General features: G+C 41.0%; 1 protein-coding gene across 2 annotated transcripts in view; it reads left to right on the plus strand.

The window, feature by feature from the left end:
* The window catches only part of LOC125452833 (pantothenate kinase 3-like), a 36,223-nt gene extending 23,719 nt beyond the window's left edge, over nt 1–12,504 (plus strand). For both annotated transcript variants that reach the window (XM_048531745.2, XM_059650280.1), the window contains 4 exons: nt 1,284–1,460; nt 1,924–2,047; nt 7,577–7,702; nt 11,246–12,504. In XM_048531745.2, the coding sequence (XP_048387702.1) occupies nt 1,284–1,460; nt 1,924–2,047; nt 7,577–7,702; nt 11,246–11,296 (478 nt within the window). In that variant the 3' untranslated portion in view covers nt 11,297–12,504. The remainder of the gene's footprint in view (nt 1–1,283; nt 1,461–1,923; nt 2,048–7,576; nt 7,703–11,245) is intronic.
* The last annotated feature ends 6,930 nt before the right edge of the window (nt 12,505–19,434 follow it).

Consider the following 19,434-nt stretch of genomic DNA (forward strand, 5'->3'; position numbering starts at 1 on the left):
TATAGTATGAGGATAATAGCTGATATAAATTATCATTTTTAAAGGTGGAAGATTTGCTTAGACTTCAAAGGAGAAAGATCCCTGGAATCAAGATGTTAACATTAAATTTCTCTGCACAGATACTGTCAAGTTTCTCCAGCAATTTTTTTTTTGGGTTTCAGGTTTCCACCTGCAGTTGTTGTTTTTCAATTATGTGAGGGTTTATTTATGTTGTTTCATACATCCAGCCCTCTGTGTGCAGGATGTGCACTTTGGACATGAACGCAAATATTTTGCAAGGCAAATTGGATAGTATTGGAATAAGAAAGTTTTTAGATGTGCAAATTTGTGTTCTTTTGCTGTTGTCCAGCTCTCATGCTGTATCTCCAACAATGTAAGCAGGAACAGAATGCAGTAAGTCAGAAGTTTCAGTTGGTTTTGAAGTAATGAGGAACCATGTGAGGGCTTCGCAGGGGATACAAAAAAATTCAAGCTACGGTTCTAGAAGCACAGGAGTTCATTTATGTAGATTGGAGAAACTGGAAGGACATTTAATAGTAGTGTTGAAGTTCCATACAAAATAGAGAAAAACTGTTCCCAAGTCTAGAAGGGTCATGAGAGAACAAAAACAAAGTTGCTGGAAAAGCTCCGCAGGTCTGGCAGCATCTGTGAAGGAGAAAACAGTTAACGTTTCGGATTCGGTGATCCTTCCTCAGAATGAGTCATGAGAGAACGTTGGTTCTTCTGTTGATCGCCTTGTGATAACAATGTTGAAATGAAAAAGAGCTATTTTTTGAAATGTGTTTAAAGCCGCAATCATACTGTTGGGTATGGCAGGGGCACATTCAATCATAGTCTTCATAAGGGAAATGGATAGACATTTATAGTAGTCCTCAGCCTGACAGCAAGGAAATGAGAGGGACTAGTAGAGTTGCTGTTTACATAACAGGCTGCCACTGCTGTAACCATTTTGTTTTACATTAATTATTTGTATGCTCTCTGTATCTAGTGTTAGAATTTTCTGTTTTCTCTTTTTGTTCCTAATACGCATTACTTCAATTTAGCCTGATTGCTGATGAATATCAAGCTACCGCGTGATATAATTTGTGCCAAATGTTGAGCTAAATGTTTGCACCCTCTGTCAATTGAAAATATGCCACAAGGGGGTGCAAGTGACTTAGTATAGTAGCTATATACAGTTAACCATATTTTTGTTTAGATTTTCAACTGTAGTTTGTGAAATGTACGAGAATGGAAAGCAGTTAGCTTCTCCCTTAATCTGACTTCTGAAAACGTTCTTTCAGTCTTGGAGGTGGCACCTTTCTTGGCCTGTGTTGCCTGCTGACCAGTTGCTCAACCTTTGAAGAAGCCCTCGAGATGGCATCACGTGGGGAGAGTACCAAAGTGGATAAGTTAGTGAGAGATATCTACGGTGGAGACTATGATAGATTTGGACTTCCAGGCTGGGCTGTGGCTTCCAGGTGAGAGCATTTTTATTACTCCGCTTTTTCATTTTGTTTTTATTTGGATTATGTGATGTGGAGTACTTTTTTTTAAAAAGGCGACGTGACTTTTTGACTTTACTGGTGGGGTGGAATAATTGTGCTGATCTAAGGAAGAAATGATCATACAATATGGGGGTCTAGTTGTAACTGTTTGAGATGTTAACGATCGTTGTGGTCTTGAAATGAAATTTCTGATTTGTGCTTTGAAAGGAATTTTGCTGATATTAGCTTCATCTGTTGTCTATTTTGAATAAAAAATGTTTATCCAGGAAGTGACAGCGGATTAAATTGTGTGCCTTGCACAGTAATCAGTAGAGTGAAAGTAGGTCACTTAATTGAGATTTGACTGTAGAGATTGGCAGCGTAAGCAGGAATAAATTTTTTTTCAAGTAAGTAAAACCTGTTTTGAACTGGATGTGCAACCTTTTTTTTCCTTCAGCTTTGGGAATATGATGAGCAAAGAGAAGCGCGAAGCGGTGAACAAAGAAGATTTGGCCAGAGCTACTTTGGTCACCATCACAAACAACATTGGCTCTATAGCCCGGATGTGTGCACTGAATGAGGTTGGAACTTAGTTTGGAAATCCTATAATTCCAAGGAAAGTTGGTGCAAGTTGTTTTTAATACACATAGACTTAACTAAACTGAAATCTGTTATTAGTCATCACAGTTGAGAACACATTAGTAATGTTAAATGCTTTGGTAATGTTTTTTAAAAAAAACTACTTTTATTCCAGTAGAAGAACGGAAATGTTTAATTATGCAAAAGGCTCAGGTAGTTTGCTCCAATTATCCTGCAGCTTCCTTTGTGAAGAAGCACAGTACAGGAAGTAATGCTTTGTGTTTTCAGCTTCTTTACAGTGCTGCCTTGTAGCATCCAAATCAAGCAGCATTGTACAGGGCTATGAAAACGCCAAGACTTTTACTGCGGGTGTGTAAGTGGCATTTTCCTCCATTAATATTTCATATAGGCAGTTGGAAATTTCAAAGATACTGATAAACATATCATGAGTTATAATAAAATTGTAAAGAAAAGGCAAGAGAGAATGTACCAAAGATTTTTCTTTTCAGTTTTCTAGAACATAGAACATTACAGCACAGTACAGGCCCTTTGGCCTCGATGTTGTGCCGACCTGTCATACCAATCTCAAGCCCATCTAACCTACACTATTCCATGTACGTCCGTATGCTTATCCAATGACGACTTAAATGTACCTAAAGTTGGCGAATCTACTACCGTTGCAGGCAAAGCGTTCCATTCCCTTACTACTCTCTGAGTAAAGAAACCACCTCTGACGTCTGCCCTATATCTTTCACCCCTCAATTTAATGCTATGCCCCCTCGTGCTCGCCGTCACCATTCTAGGAAAAAGGCTCTCCCTATCCACCCTATCTAACCCTCTGATTATTTTATATGTTTCAATTAAGTCACCTCCCAACCTCCTCCTCTCTAATGAAAACAGCCTCAAGTCCCTCAGCCTTTCCTCGTAAGACCTTCCCTCCATACCAGGCAACATCCTAGTAAATCTCCTCTGCACCCTTTCCAAAGCTTCCACATCCTTATAATGCGGTGACCAGAACTGTACGCAATACTCCAAGTGCGGCCGCACCAGAGTTTTGTACAGCTGCAGCGTAATCTCTTGGTTCCGGAACTTGATCCCTCTATTAATAAAAGCTAAAACACTGTATGCCTTCTTAACGGCCCTGTCTACCTGGATGGCAACTTTCAAGGATCTGTGTACATGGACATCAAGATCTCTCTGCTCATCTGCACTACCAAGAATCTTACCATTAGCCCAGTACTTTGCCTTCTGGTTACTCCTACCAAAGTGCATCACCTCACACTTGTCTGCGTTAAACTCCATTTGCCGCCTCTCAGCCCAGCCGTGCAGCTTATCTATGTCTCTCTGCAACCTACAGCATCCTTCGTCACTATCCACAACTCCACCGACCTTAGTGTCATCTGCAAATTTACTAACCCATCCTTCTGCACCCTCATCCAGGTCATTTATAAAAATGATAAACAGCAGTGGACCTAACACCGATCCTTGTGGTACACCACTAGTAACTAGTTTCTGTGCATATACTGCACAATTCTGCAGAATATCAGTCCAGTAGACCTATAACGTACTGAAGACTGTCTTATTGACTCTATTAATTAAATTTACAAAACTAACTATAAAGCTCTTCAGCTGTCCAGCTTTTGTTTTTGCATGCAAAGCTCTGATTCCTAACCCTTTAGGACCCTGGGAAAGAGAACACAATGAGAAAAGTTAGAAAATTTTTCGGTGGATTTAGAGTAAGAGAAAGTAAAACATTGCAGTGTAACAGTGATTTGCATTAATTATGAATTTCTTTCAATTCTACAATATCACTAGATGCTTCAATTTTAATTATTATGGGGAGACCCATTGTGCCTACCTTCTCAACCATTTCTCTGTTTCCTGTTATACTTTTGCCTTTTAATGAACAGTTGTCTTTCCTAAACAAGACTCAGCTTTGACAATTTGTTTTTGTTCCTTGCCATGTTTTGTGTGAATATTCTACTTATATATTCTTTGGTCCCCTCTAATTCAAAAAATCTCCTAGCTCTTGCATTCCAGATTTTGGCCTCTTCACTAACCTCTTCCTTTCACCTAATACTTTAACTTTTGTGGTTAGAAATGGTGCTTTCATTTGCTGTTGGATATGTTTGCCTTAAAGAAATCTTTTTGAAAACTGAGCATTAATTCTTTAAGATCGTAAGACAGACAAACCGGAATTACGCCATTCAGCCCATTGAGTCTTGACTTCCCAAATCAGCTGTAGTTGTCTCATCCACCCCTTAATTTTTTTTTTCCTTGGGATGAATTTGGGATGCTGTACCTTCTCAGATTATCCCCAGAAACCTCTGCCATCTTCCCTCTGTGGCTTCCATGTGAATCAACTCTGGCCAGTGCTCCCCTCATGACTTTGCAGTTACTGTGTATGATGGTGCAACAGTTGAGTAACTGATTCATTCGTCTTCCTCTCAAGCTGCAGGGTGGAATTTATTTATCATTTTATGGTCACTGCCCCCCTAGGGTTTCCTTCACCTTCAGCTCGCTAATCAGGTCTACCTCATTACACATCACCAAATCCAGAATTGCCTGTTCCTGAGTGGGCTGTACCACAAGCTTTCCAAAAAAAACCATCTCATAGATATTCTACAAATGCCTTCTTGAGATCGGCTACCAACCTGATGTTCCCAGTCCACCTGCATATTGAAGTCCTCCGTAATTATTGTAATAGCACCTTTCTTGGTTGTCTTTTCTTTTGAACATCCTGACTATGGCTCAAAGACCTGTACCCAACTCCCATCATGGCCTTGTTTTTTCTTTTGCTGTTCCATATAGATTCTATGCCTTCTTTCTTGCTGTTGATTTAATTTCATTTCTTACAAACAAGGTGACCCTGCACCTTCTGCCCATCTACATGGTTTTCAATAACATGTGTATCCTTGGATATTTAGTCCCCAGCCCTTCCCTTGCAGCCACACCTCTGACATACAAAACATCATACCTGCCAAATTCAGTCTGTGCTACAAGCTCATTTACTTTGTTCTGTATACTGCGTGTACTTAAGTACAGCACAGTCAGCCTTGAGTTGACTTGTCCCCCTTCTCATAGTTGTCCCCTTAAATGGTAGCTTTTGTCCATCTTCTGTGAAATCTTCCTTCAGATTCCTTCATAATTGCCGTGGTTTAATTTTTTTAAGACAGTAGTTTCAGATTGAAACTGCATCCCTTTACAAACTTCATGAAACTATGCTCGCTATACTCAAAGGTTCTTTTAGAACAGGATTATTAATTAGACCTATATCTTCTTTGCTTAATCTTAAAGTCAATGGCCTAGTTGGTTCTTCAACATTGCACAAAGCGAAGCTATCTCAAACACATTCAGGAATTCCTCCTCCAACATTCAAGTGCTCAATAAATTTACGAGTTAATATGTACATCAAAGTCACCTGTGATTGTTGCATCCCCATTACTGCAGACACCTCTAATTTCCTGCTTTATTTTACTTTTTAATTCACTCATGGTGTTGCTGTTTGGATCAGAATTTATTGCCTGTCTGTAATTGCCCTTGAGAATATGATGTAGACTGAGATAGTGTCTGGGAGGGAGTTCCAGGATTTTGAGCCAGAAGCACTGAACAGTGATCAAGTTCAATTCACCTGGGTGGTGAATTGTTTGGAGAGTAACTTGCAGATGGTGGTGTTCCCATGTATCAGCTATCTTTGTTCTTCTGGACGGTAGTAGTCCTGGGTTTGGAAACTGCCTTGCCATACATTACATCGCCATCAATTACACAGAAAAGAGTTTGAAGGAAATCTGCAGCAAAAACAAGTTGCTGAAGGGTTTCAGGTGTGGCAGCATCCGTGGAGAGAAAATGCAGTTTATTTGAGCCCAGAAACCCTCCTTTAGAAGGGCTGTGCCAGGCAATGCCCATCTAGAGAATTTAACCCATTAGCTCTGGCGTTCAGTAGCATTACCATCACTGAATCTCCCACTAACAATATCCTGGGTGTTATCATTGACTAGGAATTGAACTATGCTTGCCATTTAATACTGTTCCTACAAAGCAATGTCAAAGACTGGGAATTCTGTGGCAGAATAGTGTACCTGCTCATCAAAGCTCCTTGGACAGCATCTTTCAAATCTATGACCCCTACCACAGAGAAGGGCATGGGTAGTAGGTTCATGAGAATATTACCTCTAAGTTCCCTTTCAAACCATACGCATCATGAATCAAACTATGTTATCACTTCTTCACAGATCCTGTGTCAGGCCTATGCCATATGAACCATATGTTCAAGATGAGAAGTATCCCATTGAACTTAAGATGCTTCTTTGTTCTGTAGTTTCTGTTAGGTGAGCAAAGTTCTGTTCGTGCTCTTGCTGTTTGAATTTCAGGTTTCCACCGTGCAGTGCTTTTTTTTTTTCAATCCTCTTTATTCATTGCTTTTGAAGTTCCAAATTTAAAGTTGTATGTCTAAGAAATACTGAATTGTAGTTCATTTATCGATCACTAATGTCCAGGCATGCTTCTAACTCTAATTGTAGAATACTGTGGTGCTTTTGGCAGATCACAATGAGAGTTAGCTCTCCAGGCCTACCCTCGCAGAGACAAAGCAACCATGCATTAAATTCATACTTCTAAACTCATTTTAAACTGCTTAGACATTACTATTGCCTATTAGGTTGGTTTAGATTTTTCCACTAGAATAACTTTTTTACGCACATATTTATCTGTTAACCTATTAGCTCAGTTCTGATTAATCCCACACTCTCTTTCTACAACCTTACTGTTAGCCTTTCAGCCTCAGATCCCAGCATTGGATGTATGAGAGAAAGAAACCATTCCACAAGAGCCCCTTAGGTAGTGGTAAATTCATCAATGACCTCTTCTCCATTTTGTCCCATATTTAAACCCTGTTTGCACTCCATAGACCATAAGATTTAGGAGTGGAAGTAAGGCCATTCGGCCCATCAAATCCACTCTGCCATTTAAATCATGGCTGATGGGCATTTCAACTCCACTTCCTTGCACTCTCCCCATAGCCCTTGATTCCTTCTGAGATCAAGAATTTGTCGATGGATGCCTTCAAGGCAGAGAATGTCCCGGCCTCCACTGCACTCCGTGGCAATGAATTCCACAAGCCCACCACTCTCTGGCTGAAGAAATTTCGTCTCATTTCAGTTTTTAAATTTATCTCCTCTAATTTTAAGGCTGTGCCCACAGGTCCTAGTCTCTCCAACATGCTTTCCATCATTATTCTTAACTTTTAAGAATATGTTTGGGTAGCCATTCTGCTACATGTTTGTGTTAGGAAACTGCAATTGAAAAACATGAGTGTTTTTTCTAAAAATTGATGGGGAACTTCTATATAAAAATTGTGTATTTTAAAATAAGCAATGTTTTGTACTGCTTAGAATTAATTTTTTTTTTGGAGAAATTATTTGGATTGTGCTGCTTATTATGACGATCCAGGCAGATGTTTTATTTCTTACATATTTTGTAATCTAATTCATTTATTGTGCCACCCTTGTAATTCATTAATTCTTCTGGTTTAGAACATTAACAGGGTGGTGTTTGTTGGAAACTTCCTAAGGATCAACACTTTGGCCATGAAATTACTGGCCTATGCATTGGACTACTGGTCAAAGGGACAACTAAAGGGGCTGTTCATGGAGCATGAAGTGAGTTTCTTTTTGATAAGTCATAGTTGTTTGAATTATTCAAAGACTAATTTGTTTTTATTAATGGGAGTTTTGCCAAGCAAAAAAAGGCCTGGGGCGGAGGTGAATTGTTTCTTGAAGTGGAGTCACAGGGAGACAGGATAATGAAGTCGTGTTTGGGTGTGCTTGCTGTCATTGGCCGATTGATTGAGAGAACGAGTTGGGACGTCGTGTTGTGGCTGTACAGACATCAATAAGAACACTTTTAGAATACTGTGTTCAAATCTAGCCTCCCTGAAATAGGAAAGATCTTGTTAAACTTGAAAGGGTGTAGAAAAGACTTAGAAGGATGTTGCCAGGATTGGAGAGTTTGAGCTATAGGGAGAGGTTGAATGGGTTGGGGATTGTTTTTTCCCTAAAGCATTAGAGGCTGAGGGTGTCCTTTTGTAGAGGTTTATGAAATCGTGAGGGGCATGGGTAGGTCAGTGTCTTTTTTCTCAGGGTAAGCAAGTCTCAGATTAGAGGGAAAAGATTTGAGGTGAGAGATTTAAAAGTGACCTGAGGCATAGCTCTTTCACACAGGGTGGATGTGGTGGAGGCAGGTACAGTTACAACATTTAAAAGGCATCTGCTTGGGTACACAAATAGGAAGAGCTAAGAGGAATATGAGCCTAATGCTGGCAAGTAAGACTAGGTCAATCTAGGATATCTGTTTGGAGGGATGAGTTAGACCAAAGGGTGTATAATTGTTTGTGTCTTTGAACACTCAGTCACAATGTACTGTGTTACAAAGTATCATGAGTACAGTTCTGGAGGTAGCAACATCCTTAATGTTGTCCAGACTCTCTGGCTGGATGCCTATTTTATTGCCATAGTACCTCGTCTATTCATATTATGTAGAAGCCATTGTATTGATTGGAAGAAGTAGCTGAAATTAGTTCTAAACTCAGATAAACCTTAAGATAAAAGAAAAATTGGAGATGTGAGAATACATGCAGCAAATGTAAAATTTGTCCCTGATGTTCTTCCATTTTTATATCTCCCTGTACCAAAAAGAACTTGATGGGGCAGGTTCTTGCATTTCTGTAGCTTGGCTCCATCAGTATTATCCGATTTAGGAAGAATGGTTTGGAGCAAAATTCTAGGTTTCGAATGTGCTCTTACATACCACATGGGTGCAGACCTAAGGGAGGTCTACAGTTTTGGAGGTGCTGCCTCTCAGATGAAAGACCTGTAGTTCAGTTTGAAGAATGGAGATTTCCTTTGGCATCATTTTTCAGTAATGTTCGAAGATGCTGAATAGCTGGTTATTTCTCGCATTTGGTGTTTGGCAGCCTTTGCTGTGGCTAGTGCATGAAGGCATCAGAAAAAGACATGGTACTACTTAAATTCAGCCTTCTTTTCTTTAGGTAAACCTATATTGACTTCATAGTGTAGAAGCAGCAATCACGTCATACAAATGATATTACTAAAGTAAAGTTATTAGCCTGTTTACAAAAGTTGCAACGTAAAATCCAAATGAAGAAGTTGGAACATCATAGCCTACTTTACATCGACCTCTGCAGTTTCCTCTCTTGAACTGCCTGGTTGAACTTCATTGAAGATGTTAATCACATATTGCTGAGCTCTGTTTAAACGTCTTTTCAATTTTGTTTACATTTTGTAGCTCTCAAGATATTTGGCATGAATCTTGTTTTTAGGTTCCTGGTCTTGTTAAAGGTTGATATCTTGTAGTTAATAACACAACATGCTGCTTTGTAGTTAATCACAGTGCTGATGCGGGCAAAGGCTTGTCTTCGTCTTTGGCACTTGCAGCCAAAATTTTATGGATGCAGCCCTTGACACTGTCCAAATTTGGAATAGCTCATTTATTTAGATTACTTTGTGCTGTTTAGTTGTAATAGAATTGTACGAAACTTTTAAAATCAGTTGTAATTTTGATGTAAACTTGTCCAGTTTTCAAGTCACTTGGAGATACATTTGCAATAAATGTAGACATGTATTTTCAAGCTTTTTTCCTGTTGTGTAATGTTTCGTAAGAACGAGGAGCAAGAGTAGGCAATTTAGCTCTTCAGTCCTTCTCTGCTGATTTGATATGGTCATAATTGATCTCATTCTTGGCCTTGGCTCCAGTTTGCTGCAGGCTGTCAAGCCAATACTAATTAGAAATCTATCTCTGTCCTTAAATTGTATTTAATGTCTCCCACATTGAGGTAGTGACTACCACGGTTTCACGATCAGCAGTGGGTTGAAACATTTGCTCCTCTTGGAGCATGATTTATTTGAATAGTGAGTGCGTGATGTACACTGAACTGTAATCAGAAATTTATGGGAGTCCTTGTATGTGAATTGCAAAGTTAACATGCAGGAACAGCACATAACTAAGAATGCAAATTGTTGCCCTTTATTGAAAGTGGGATGAAGTGTAAACAAAGGGGAAGTCATAGTATAGCTGTACAGGGCATTGGGATGATACTTTAAGTGCTGTATGTAGTTTTGTTTTCCTTAAGGAGTGATATACTTGCGTTAGAATCAGTTGTGAGAAAATTTGGTTAGCTGATTCCTGGGATTAAAGGGTCATTTAGGTCATTAAAGGTTGCACAAGTTGGACCTATATTCTTTGGACTATAGAAGTATGAGAAGTAATCTCATTGAAACTCGAGATCCTGAGGGAATTTGATAGGGTAGCCAGGTTGTTTCACCTGATTGGGAGATCTCAAACTGGAATTGGTGCAGGGATGTGGCTGCGGGTAGGGGGGCTGGGGGTGGGGAGAGAGAATTCTTAAAATTAGGCAACTTCTTTAAGACAAAGATGAGGAAAAATTTTTTTGAGTGTCTTTAGGCTTTGGAATTCTCTCCTAGAGTGCATGAAGGCTGGCTCATGGAATGTATATAGACTCGAGTTAAATGTTTGATCTTTGGGCATGCATCTTAAGGAGGGCAGACAGTAAAGTGGAGTTCAGCCCACATTCAGATCAGCCATAATTGGCTCCACCTATCTTCTTTGCTCTCCATCTTCGGTCCGCCTCCCCCTCTCTCCCTATTTATTCCAGTTCCCTCCCCCCATCCCCCTCTCTGATGAAGGGTCTAGGCCCGAAACGTCAGCTTTTGTGCTCCTGAGATGCTGCTTGGCCTGCTGTGTTCATCCAGCCTCACATTTTATTATCTTGGAATCTCCAGCATCTGCAGTTCCCATTATCTCTGAGCCATAATTGGATTGGGTGGTGGAGCAGCTAAGTGGGCCAAATGACTAATGATACTTTTTAAAAAGTTCATGTGACACCATGATTACTAATTAACTTCAACATTGTCAAATTCCCTGTAGCTTCTGTTTCAAAATGCTGTGAAAGTGCTGAATTGCACAACATTCTAGTCTGTAATGCATAAATCCAATTCTTTTAAAAAGTATTGCATGTTTTATTCACATCAGCTCTGTTTGTGTATGTCTATTTTTAATCAGCGTATTCAATGTTTATTTTAATATCCCTATTTTGTGTTGAGGGAAAAATGTCCTTACCTACAATTTGAGTTGAAAATATGTTTTGCCTCTTTGTTTTGCTTCAGGGTTATTTTGGAGCAGTGGGTGCCTTGTTGGAGCTTGTCAACTCTGTTTGAACATTCGAAAGAGAAACTTTCTCGTGCCTTACATTCATTTAGTTGTGTGATTCATACCACGTGGCTCCAGATTGAAGAGAAATGACAAAAAAAATTAAGTTCAAGTTGTAATGTAATTTGATCCATCTGGAATGTATTGTTTTAAGGGAGGAATAGGTGGTAAGGGCTGTTGATATCTATTTTAAATGAAATAGTCTGTAAACGATTGCACTTCTCTGCCTTTATTTAATCCCCAAAGCTTTTCTAACTCGACTTTGTGATATCTTAATGTTTGTTTTTGATGTTTTTGTGTTTAAAAATTATATTACTGAACTTAACAAAACTTTTTAAAACACTCTCTGTAACAAGCACATGTGTCTGCCTGAAAGCCAGTCCTGGTATAATTAAAATAATTTAAAAATTCAAATAAGTTTTGTGGAGAGGGAGCAAAGTCATTTTAGCCCATAATCCAGTAACTGATAATTTTGAATTTTACAGTATTTCTTCTAAATTTGAAATTTTACTTGTCTGTTTAGGTAATGAAAAATGGAGACTGGAAGTCTATTTATAGATGTAGGAAATATAATTCCATATCACACATCTGTTCATTTAATAGTTCCAGTTTTCTTGCCTCTGACCAAAGCCCCCCTGCTAACACTTTGTCCTCCTTTTTCCATCAGACACAGCAGGTTCTAAAATCCTGGCATTTCCGGTATCAGTATGTAGGACCCACTTCTTTTGAGGTCTGAACCTCACTTAGTAGAGAAACAAGGCTTCAAGTTGAACTGCACTGTGCTGCCATGCTACTCTGCTTCATTTCTCCTCTTTTTCTATGAAAAAGAATTAATCAGTAACTTGGAGTTACTGTTGTTTAGACATACAATATGGGCACAAGTTTTTTAGCTTTCTTGTGACCTTTTGTATATAGAGAGTATGGAATAAATTACAAGTTTTCCTTTGTATAAATGGTAGAGGCAATCTCAAATTAGCATGTAAAGGCTATGACAGTAACAGATTTTAAGAAACACTAAACTGTAAGCTGTGTTCATGGTTTATGACAATGTGAACTGTTACTGTACTGTAGTTACTTGCAGATGCGTCTATTCAAATTCAGTTATTCTGAAAAAACATAATTTAACAAGTCAGATATTTAAAGCATGTATTGAAATGATGCTGTGTATTGCACAGCATCTTTATTTATTTATACTGCGCATATAAAAATAAATATATTTTACACAGAAGCTACTGAATGCAGTGAACTTTTTTTTGGACTTGAGTGACAGCTTTTGCACCTCTGGTGAATTGCTAATGTGGCACTTGCCTGTCAAATTAGTTTTGGGGTCAGTGAATGAATCCACTGAATATATAGGGAAGTAGCAATCTTCACTGCTGTAAATTTTGATAAGACCATAAGAAATAGGAACAGGTGTTACTGTCCGGTTCCTTGAGTCTGCCTCACCATTCTGTAGGATGGTAGCTGACCTGACACTCCTCACGTTCACGTTCCTGCCCTTTGCCAATAACACTTGACTCCATTACTGATAAGAACCTATCTGCCTTGGTCTTAAATATAGAGAAAGGTTGTGTTCTGACATTTTCCAACAGCAAGGATTTCCAAAGATACTGAACCTCAAGAAATTTCTCTTCATTTTAGACTTAGATTGGTGCCCCTTTATTCTGAGATTGCCTCAAAATTGCCCAAGTTTTCCATGAGGGGAAACATTCTCTCAGCATTTTCTCTGTCAGGTCCCTTAAGAATCCTTTGTATTTCAGTGAGATCACCTCTCATTCTTCTAAACTCCAGTGAGCAGAGCCCTAACCTGTCTAGACTTTGTTCATAAGACAGTCCTTTCCTTACCAGGGATCATCCCAGTGAACCTTTTCTGATGTGCTTTCTCTAAAATGATCTCTTATTTCAAATAAGAGAATCCAAACTACTTGGTACTCCAGATGTGGTCACACCAGCAACTTTTACAGTTGCAGTAAGATATGCTAAGTGTGGCCAGGAGGGTGACCGGATCGTAGATTTGCACCAGTTTGAATGTGGATAAAGCTGAATAATCTTTAATAAACTCGGTCTGAAGTAGACTCCATTTGTTTCTCAACATTTTTCACCAAATTGCGAATCTGATCACTGATGAACAAATATCATTGTAACACAACAAGTTCTTTTTTCATTCATGGACGGGATGAAGGTATCACTGCCAGAGGGCAGTTCAAAGTCAGTCACGTTGGCCACATATAAGCCAGACCAGGTAAGGATGGCAGTTCCTTTCCCTCAGGGAACCAGATGGGTTTTTTGACAATTGACAAAGCAGCACGGTGGCTCAGTGGTTAGCACTGCTGCCTCACAGTGCCCAGGGACCCGGGTCAACGGCACCTTCAGGCGATTGTCTGTGTAGAGTTTGCACATTTTCCTGGTGTCTGCGTGGCTTTCCTTGGGGACCGCTGGATTCCTCTCTGTCCAAAGTTGTGCAGGCTAGGTGGACTGGCCATGCTAAATTGCCCACAGTGCCCAGGGTTGTTTAGGTTAAGTGGGTTAGACATGGGAAATGCAGGGGTAGGGGAATGGGTCAAGGTGGGATGCTCTTTGGAAGGGTGGTGTGGACTTGGGCCGAATGGCCTGTTTCCACAATGTAGAGTTTCTAGGATTCTATGATTCATGGTCATGATTTTTATTGAATTCCAATTCTACCATTTACCGTGGCAAGATTTGAACCCAGGGCATTACCTGGGCCTCTGGATTAATTGGTCTAGTGATAATCCCGCTTAACAATCAACTCTCCTAGAAATGACTTTTTACGGTTATGCATAACCTCACATAATTGAGGATGTTTGAGCTACACAAAATTTTCCCTATGTGTGGGGATAGCAGAAAGATATAGAATGATGATCAGTTTTAATACTTGGAACACTTCCAGTTTAGGTACCATTTTGAGAATTGACATTCAACATTTCTGAGCACTATAATTTAATAAAACTTTCCTTGGAAGCCATAGATTTTGCATATTCATGTTGGTAGAAGGCAACGACATGGCAATGTTCAATTAAAAAAAAACATTTGGTTCCAGTAGAAACTGTTTTGGCCATTCTTTTACTTATGGGTTCAAGAACATGTATCTTTTCATGATGAGATGCTTCTTTGACAACTGTGCTGGGTTTGTACACATTCCACCTTCTCTCCATTCGATCTGATGGTCCACAAAATGACTGCATTGCATATTGAGCCCCATGAGCACTTGAACCACTGTGTGTACTTCACAAAGTCTATGGTGGGATAGAAAACAATCAATTTATAATTTCTCTGAAAATCATAGCAAGACTAAAGTGACCTTCTATGAACAAAGCCATTTTAAATGTTAAAATTCAGGGGCTCTTTAAAATGAGGAATAAGAGATCATACTGACACCTGATAACAACCACAACACCGAATCATTGAACCCCTAAAGTGTGGAAACAGGCTCTTTGGCCCAACAAGTCCACACTGACCAACAGAGCATCCAACCCCAGACCCATCCCCCCTATAACCTACCTAATCTACATATCCCTGGACACTATAGATAATTTAGCATGACCAATCCACCTAGCCAGCACATCTTTGGACTATGGGAGGAAACGAGCATCTGGAGAAAACCCACACTGAGAACGTGCAAACTCCACACAGGGTGGAATCAAACCCGGGTCCCTGGAGCTGTGAGGTAGCAGTGCTCGCCACTGTGCCATCCCAGGTATGTTTTCAAATTGCCTTATGGTGAAGGAGGAAACCTGTTGGCTGCAAAAATGAGCTTGGATTTGGGGATGGCAGGATCTCACCAAAATAGATTGGAGACAGCTGCTTGAACGTGAATCTACAGCAGACCAGTGGAAGGTTTTCAAAAGGACACAATGGAGAGTAGAGGTCTAATATGATCCCTTTAGGGTGAAATGTACGAACAAGTAGGATTAGGGAGAATCCCAGGATATTTCACAAGTATAAAGGAAGAGAAATATCGGGAGGGTGGGTGGTGGGGAAGTAAGGACCAAGAGGTCAATCTGAGTGTGAAACTGGAGAATGTTGGTAGAGTCCAAAGATGTGCAGGCTAGGTAGATTGGCCATGGTAAATTGCCAATAGTGTTCAGGGGTGTGTGGGTTATAGGAGGATGGGGCGGTGTGGACTTGTTGGGCCGAAGGGCCTGTTTCCACACTGTAGATAATCTAATCTAAAGAGTTTTAAATGAGTACTTAGCATTTGTCGTTATTCCGGGAGAAGGAGGATGCAAGTTCAGAATTCGAGAACATGCCCTGTGAAGTTCTTGAGCAGGATGATGCAAGAAGTGAGAAGGTTTTGGTGGGTTTTAAAGTGGGCAAATCCCCAGGTCTTGATCAGTTGTATCCAGCTGCTGTGGGAGATGAGGGAATAAATAACAAAGGCCCTCACCCAAATTTTTAAATTGTCTCTGTCTTCAGGAGGTGTCACTGCTAATGTGGTTTCACTTTTTGAGAAGGGTGGTAGAGATTAGCCAGTGAGTCACATGGCAGCGGTAAAAAAACAATTTGGAGGAAGTAGTGAAGGGAAATATTAATGTCCATTTAGAGAGGCAAAGTTTGATGAGAAATAGCATAGCTTTTTCAGAGGGAGGTCATGCATCAGAAATTGAATTTTCAGTTTTTTGAGAAGATGATCATTTATGTAGATAAGGGTAGTGCTGTTGATGTTTATGCGGATTTTAGAAAGACTTTTGACAGGGTCCCCCATGGGAAACTTAGGGCGGCACGGTGGCTCAGTGGTCAGCACTGCTGCCTCACAGCACCAGGGACCCAGGTTCAATTCCAGCCTCAGGCGACTCTCTGTGCGGAGTTTGCACGTTCTCCCCATGTCTGTGTGGGTTTCCGCTGGGTGCTCTGGTTTCCTCCCACAGTCCAGACTGCGTGGATTGGCCATGCTAAATTGCCCATAGTGTTCAGGGGTGTGTGGGTTATAGGGGGATGGGTCTGGGTGGGATGCTGCAAGGGGCAGTGTAGACGTGTTGGGCTGAAGGGCCTGTTTCTACACTGTAGGGAATCTAATCTAAAACTAGTAAAAAGCTCAGGGGATCCAAGATAACTTGGCAGTTCAGACCCAGTGCCCAGGACAAAGCATTTCAGATATGAAGAGACTGGATAAGCTTAGTTTGTTTTCTTTGGAACTGAAATTTATGAGCAGCATCTGATAAAAGTATGTAAGATTATGAAGGACGTGGGCAGGGTTAATAGAAAGTAGCTGTTCCCGTTAGTCAATGGGTCAAGAATGAGGGGGGTACAATTTTGAAGTGAAAGGCAGGAGGTTTAGAGAAGAATTTGAGGAAGCATTTTTTTTCACCCAAAGGGTGATGGTGCAGTCTTGGAATATGCTGGCCTGGAGGGTAGTTGAGTTGGGTAACCTTACAACCTTTTAAAAAGTATTTGGATGAGCTCTTGAACTGTCATATCATTCAGGCTATGGACATAATGTCCAAAGTGGACAAAGTTTTTTTAAAAATTTATTTGTTCAAGGGATGAGGGCATTGCTGGTTAGGCCAGTTGGTTGCTCATCCCTAATTGTCCAGAGGGCAGTTAAGGGTTAACCACATTGCTGGAGGCCTGCAGCCGCATAGGCCAGTCCAGCTTGAGATGGCAATTTCCTTCCCTAAAGGAGATCAGTGAACTAGGTGATTTTTTTTTTCTCCTGACAATGGATTCATTGTTATTGTTAAACTCTGAATTCCAGAATTTTGTTGAGTTCAAATTCTACCATCTTCTGTGGTGGGATTTGAACCCGGGTCTCCAGGACATTAACAGTCCAGCATTTACACCACTGGACCCCCCCCCCACCCCATGTAAGTAGTAGCGTATTTTTGGTAGTACAAACTCTTTGGGCCAAAGGGCCACTTCTGTACTTTATGATTCTAACAACATTGTGCAAGTACCCGCACCACATACACTGCAATAAGTCAAAAAGGCAACTCACCATCACCTTCCCAAACACAGTGAGGGATGACCAATAAATGCTGGCCTTACCAGCAAAATAAGATCTTGCCTGAATTTAAGAAGAAACATATATTGATGTTGCTGACAGACTAATATTTATTATAATTTGCTCCTAGTAGTCTTATGAAGGTGGATGTGGACCTTCTTAAACCACCTGGTGTCTTTTTACAGAATGTTGACATCCTTGCAAGTCAAAATTGTGTGTGTCTGCTTTCAATTTATTATTGTAGATTGTTGCTGGAGATTTTAAAATCCAAGGTTTTGACGTTTTTGCTCAAATTTTCATTTCAGTTTTTATGTATCTCTGATCACATTATAAACCAGTCAGTGACTATTGATTCCATTGAACCATTTGTAAACAAGAGTGATTTGTAAACAGAAATCTGTTAACTTAAAGTGCTGGCAAACATTTTCAGCATAACAAGAGTTTTTAAACTCACCGTTTAAAGCAATAATACCTCTTCAAATAGGCCAGATAAAATAATTCAATTCTGTGTAACTTTGTATATGTCCCAGTTTGGCATATTGGAAAACTGGTTATATGATATCCCTTATAGCTACATGGGGCTTCACTCAACCTTAACACAATGACATTCATAAGATTTCAGAACTACGAAGTGTTGCAATGCAGAAGGGTGATGTTCGACCCATCACATCTGCACTGGGTCTTTGAGCGTTTGCCTCAGCGACAGGCCTGCTGTCTTTTTTCTGTAACCCTTATACATTGGATGATGATTTAAGTAGAAACAATGCCCTCTTAATCCCTCAACTGAACCAGCTTCGTACACACTTCCAAGTCATGCATTTCATAGCTGATCCATTTGTGGTTTTTTTTTGAGATTTTTAGATCAATTTATATCTGTGCACTCTTGTTCTTGATCATTTTATGGGCAGAAACAGTTTTTCCCTATCTTTCAAAGAAGTCACATTGGACTCAGTGATAATGGGAACTGCAGATGCTGGAGAATCCAAGATAATGAAATGTGAGGCTGGATGAACACAGCAGGCCCAGCAGCATCTCAGGAGCACAAAAGCTGACGTTTCGGGCCTAGGCCCTTCATCAGAGAGGGGGATGGGGTGAGGATTCTGGAATAAATAGGGAGAGAGGGGGAGGCAGACCAAAGATGGAGAGAAAAGAAGATAGGTGGAGTGGATAGTATAGGTGGGGAGGTAGAGAGGGGATAGGTCAGTCCAGGGAAGGCGGACAGGTCAAGGAGGTGGGATGAGGTTAGTAGGTGGGAGATGGAGGTGCGGCTTGGTGTGGGAGGAAGGGATGGGTGAGAGGAAGAATAGGTTAGGGAGGCAGAGACAGGTTGGACGGGTTTTGGGATGCAGTGGGTGGAGGGGAAGAGCTGGGCTGGTTGTGTGGTGCAGTGGGGGGAGGGGATGAACTGGGCTGGTTTTGGGATGCGGTGGGGGAAGGGGAGATTTTGAAGCTGGTGAAGTCCACATTGATACCATTGGGCTGCAGGGCTCCCAAGCGGAATATGAGTTGCTGTTCCTGCAACCTTCGGGTGGCATCATTGTGGCACTGCAGGAGGCCCATGATGGACATGACATCTAAAGAATGGGAGGGGGAGTGGAAATGGTTTGCGACTGGGAGGTGCAGTTGTTTATTGCGAACCGAGCGGAGGTGTTCTGCAAAGCTGTCCCCAAGCCTCCGCTTGGTTTCCCAATGTAGAGGAAGCCACACCGGGTACAGTGGATGCAGTATACCACATTGGCAGATGTGCAGGTGAACCTCTGCTTAATGTGGAAAGTCATCTTGGGGCCTGGGATAGGGGTGAGGGAGGAGGTGTGGGGGCAAGTGTAGCATTCCTGCGGTTGCAGAGGAAGGTGCTGGGTGTGGTGGGGTTGGAGGGCAGTGTGGAGCGAACAAGGGAGTCACAGAGAGAGTGGTCTCTCCGGAAAGCAGACAGGGGTGGGGATGGGAAAATGTCTTGGGTGGTGGGGTCGGATTGTTCGCCTTGAGTTTCACCTGCACATCTGCCAATGTGGTATACTGCATCCACTGTACCCGGTGTGGCTTCCTCTACATTGGGAAACCAAGCGGAGGCTTGGGGACAGCTTTGCAGAACACCTCCGCTCGGTTCGCAATAAACAACTGCACCTCCCAGTCGCAAACCATTTCCACTCCCCCTCCCATTCTTTAGATGACATGTCCATCATGGGC

The sequence above is a fragment of the Stegostoma tigrinum genome, chromosome 1 (assembly GCF_030684315.1).
Source record: "Stegostoma tigrinum isolate sSteTig4 chromosome 1, sSteTig4.hap1, whole genome shotgun sequence".
Lineage (NCBI taxonomy): Eukaryota > Metazoa > Chordata > Chondrichthyes > Orectolobiformes > Stegostomatidae > Stegostoma > Stegostoma tigrinum.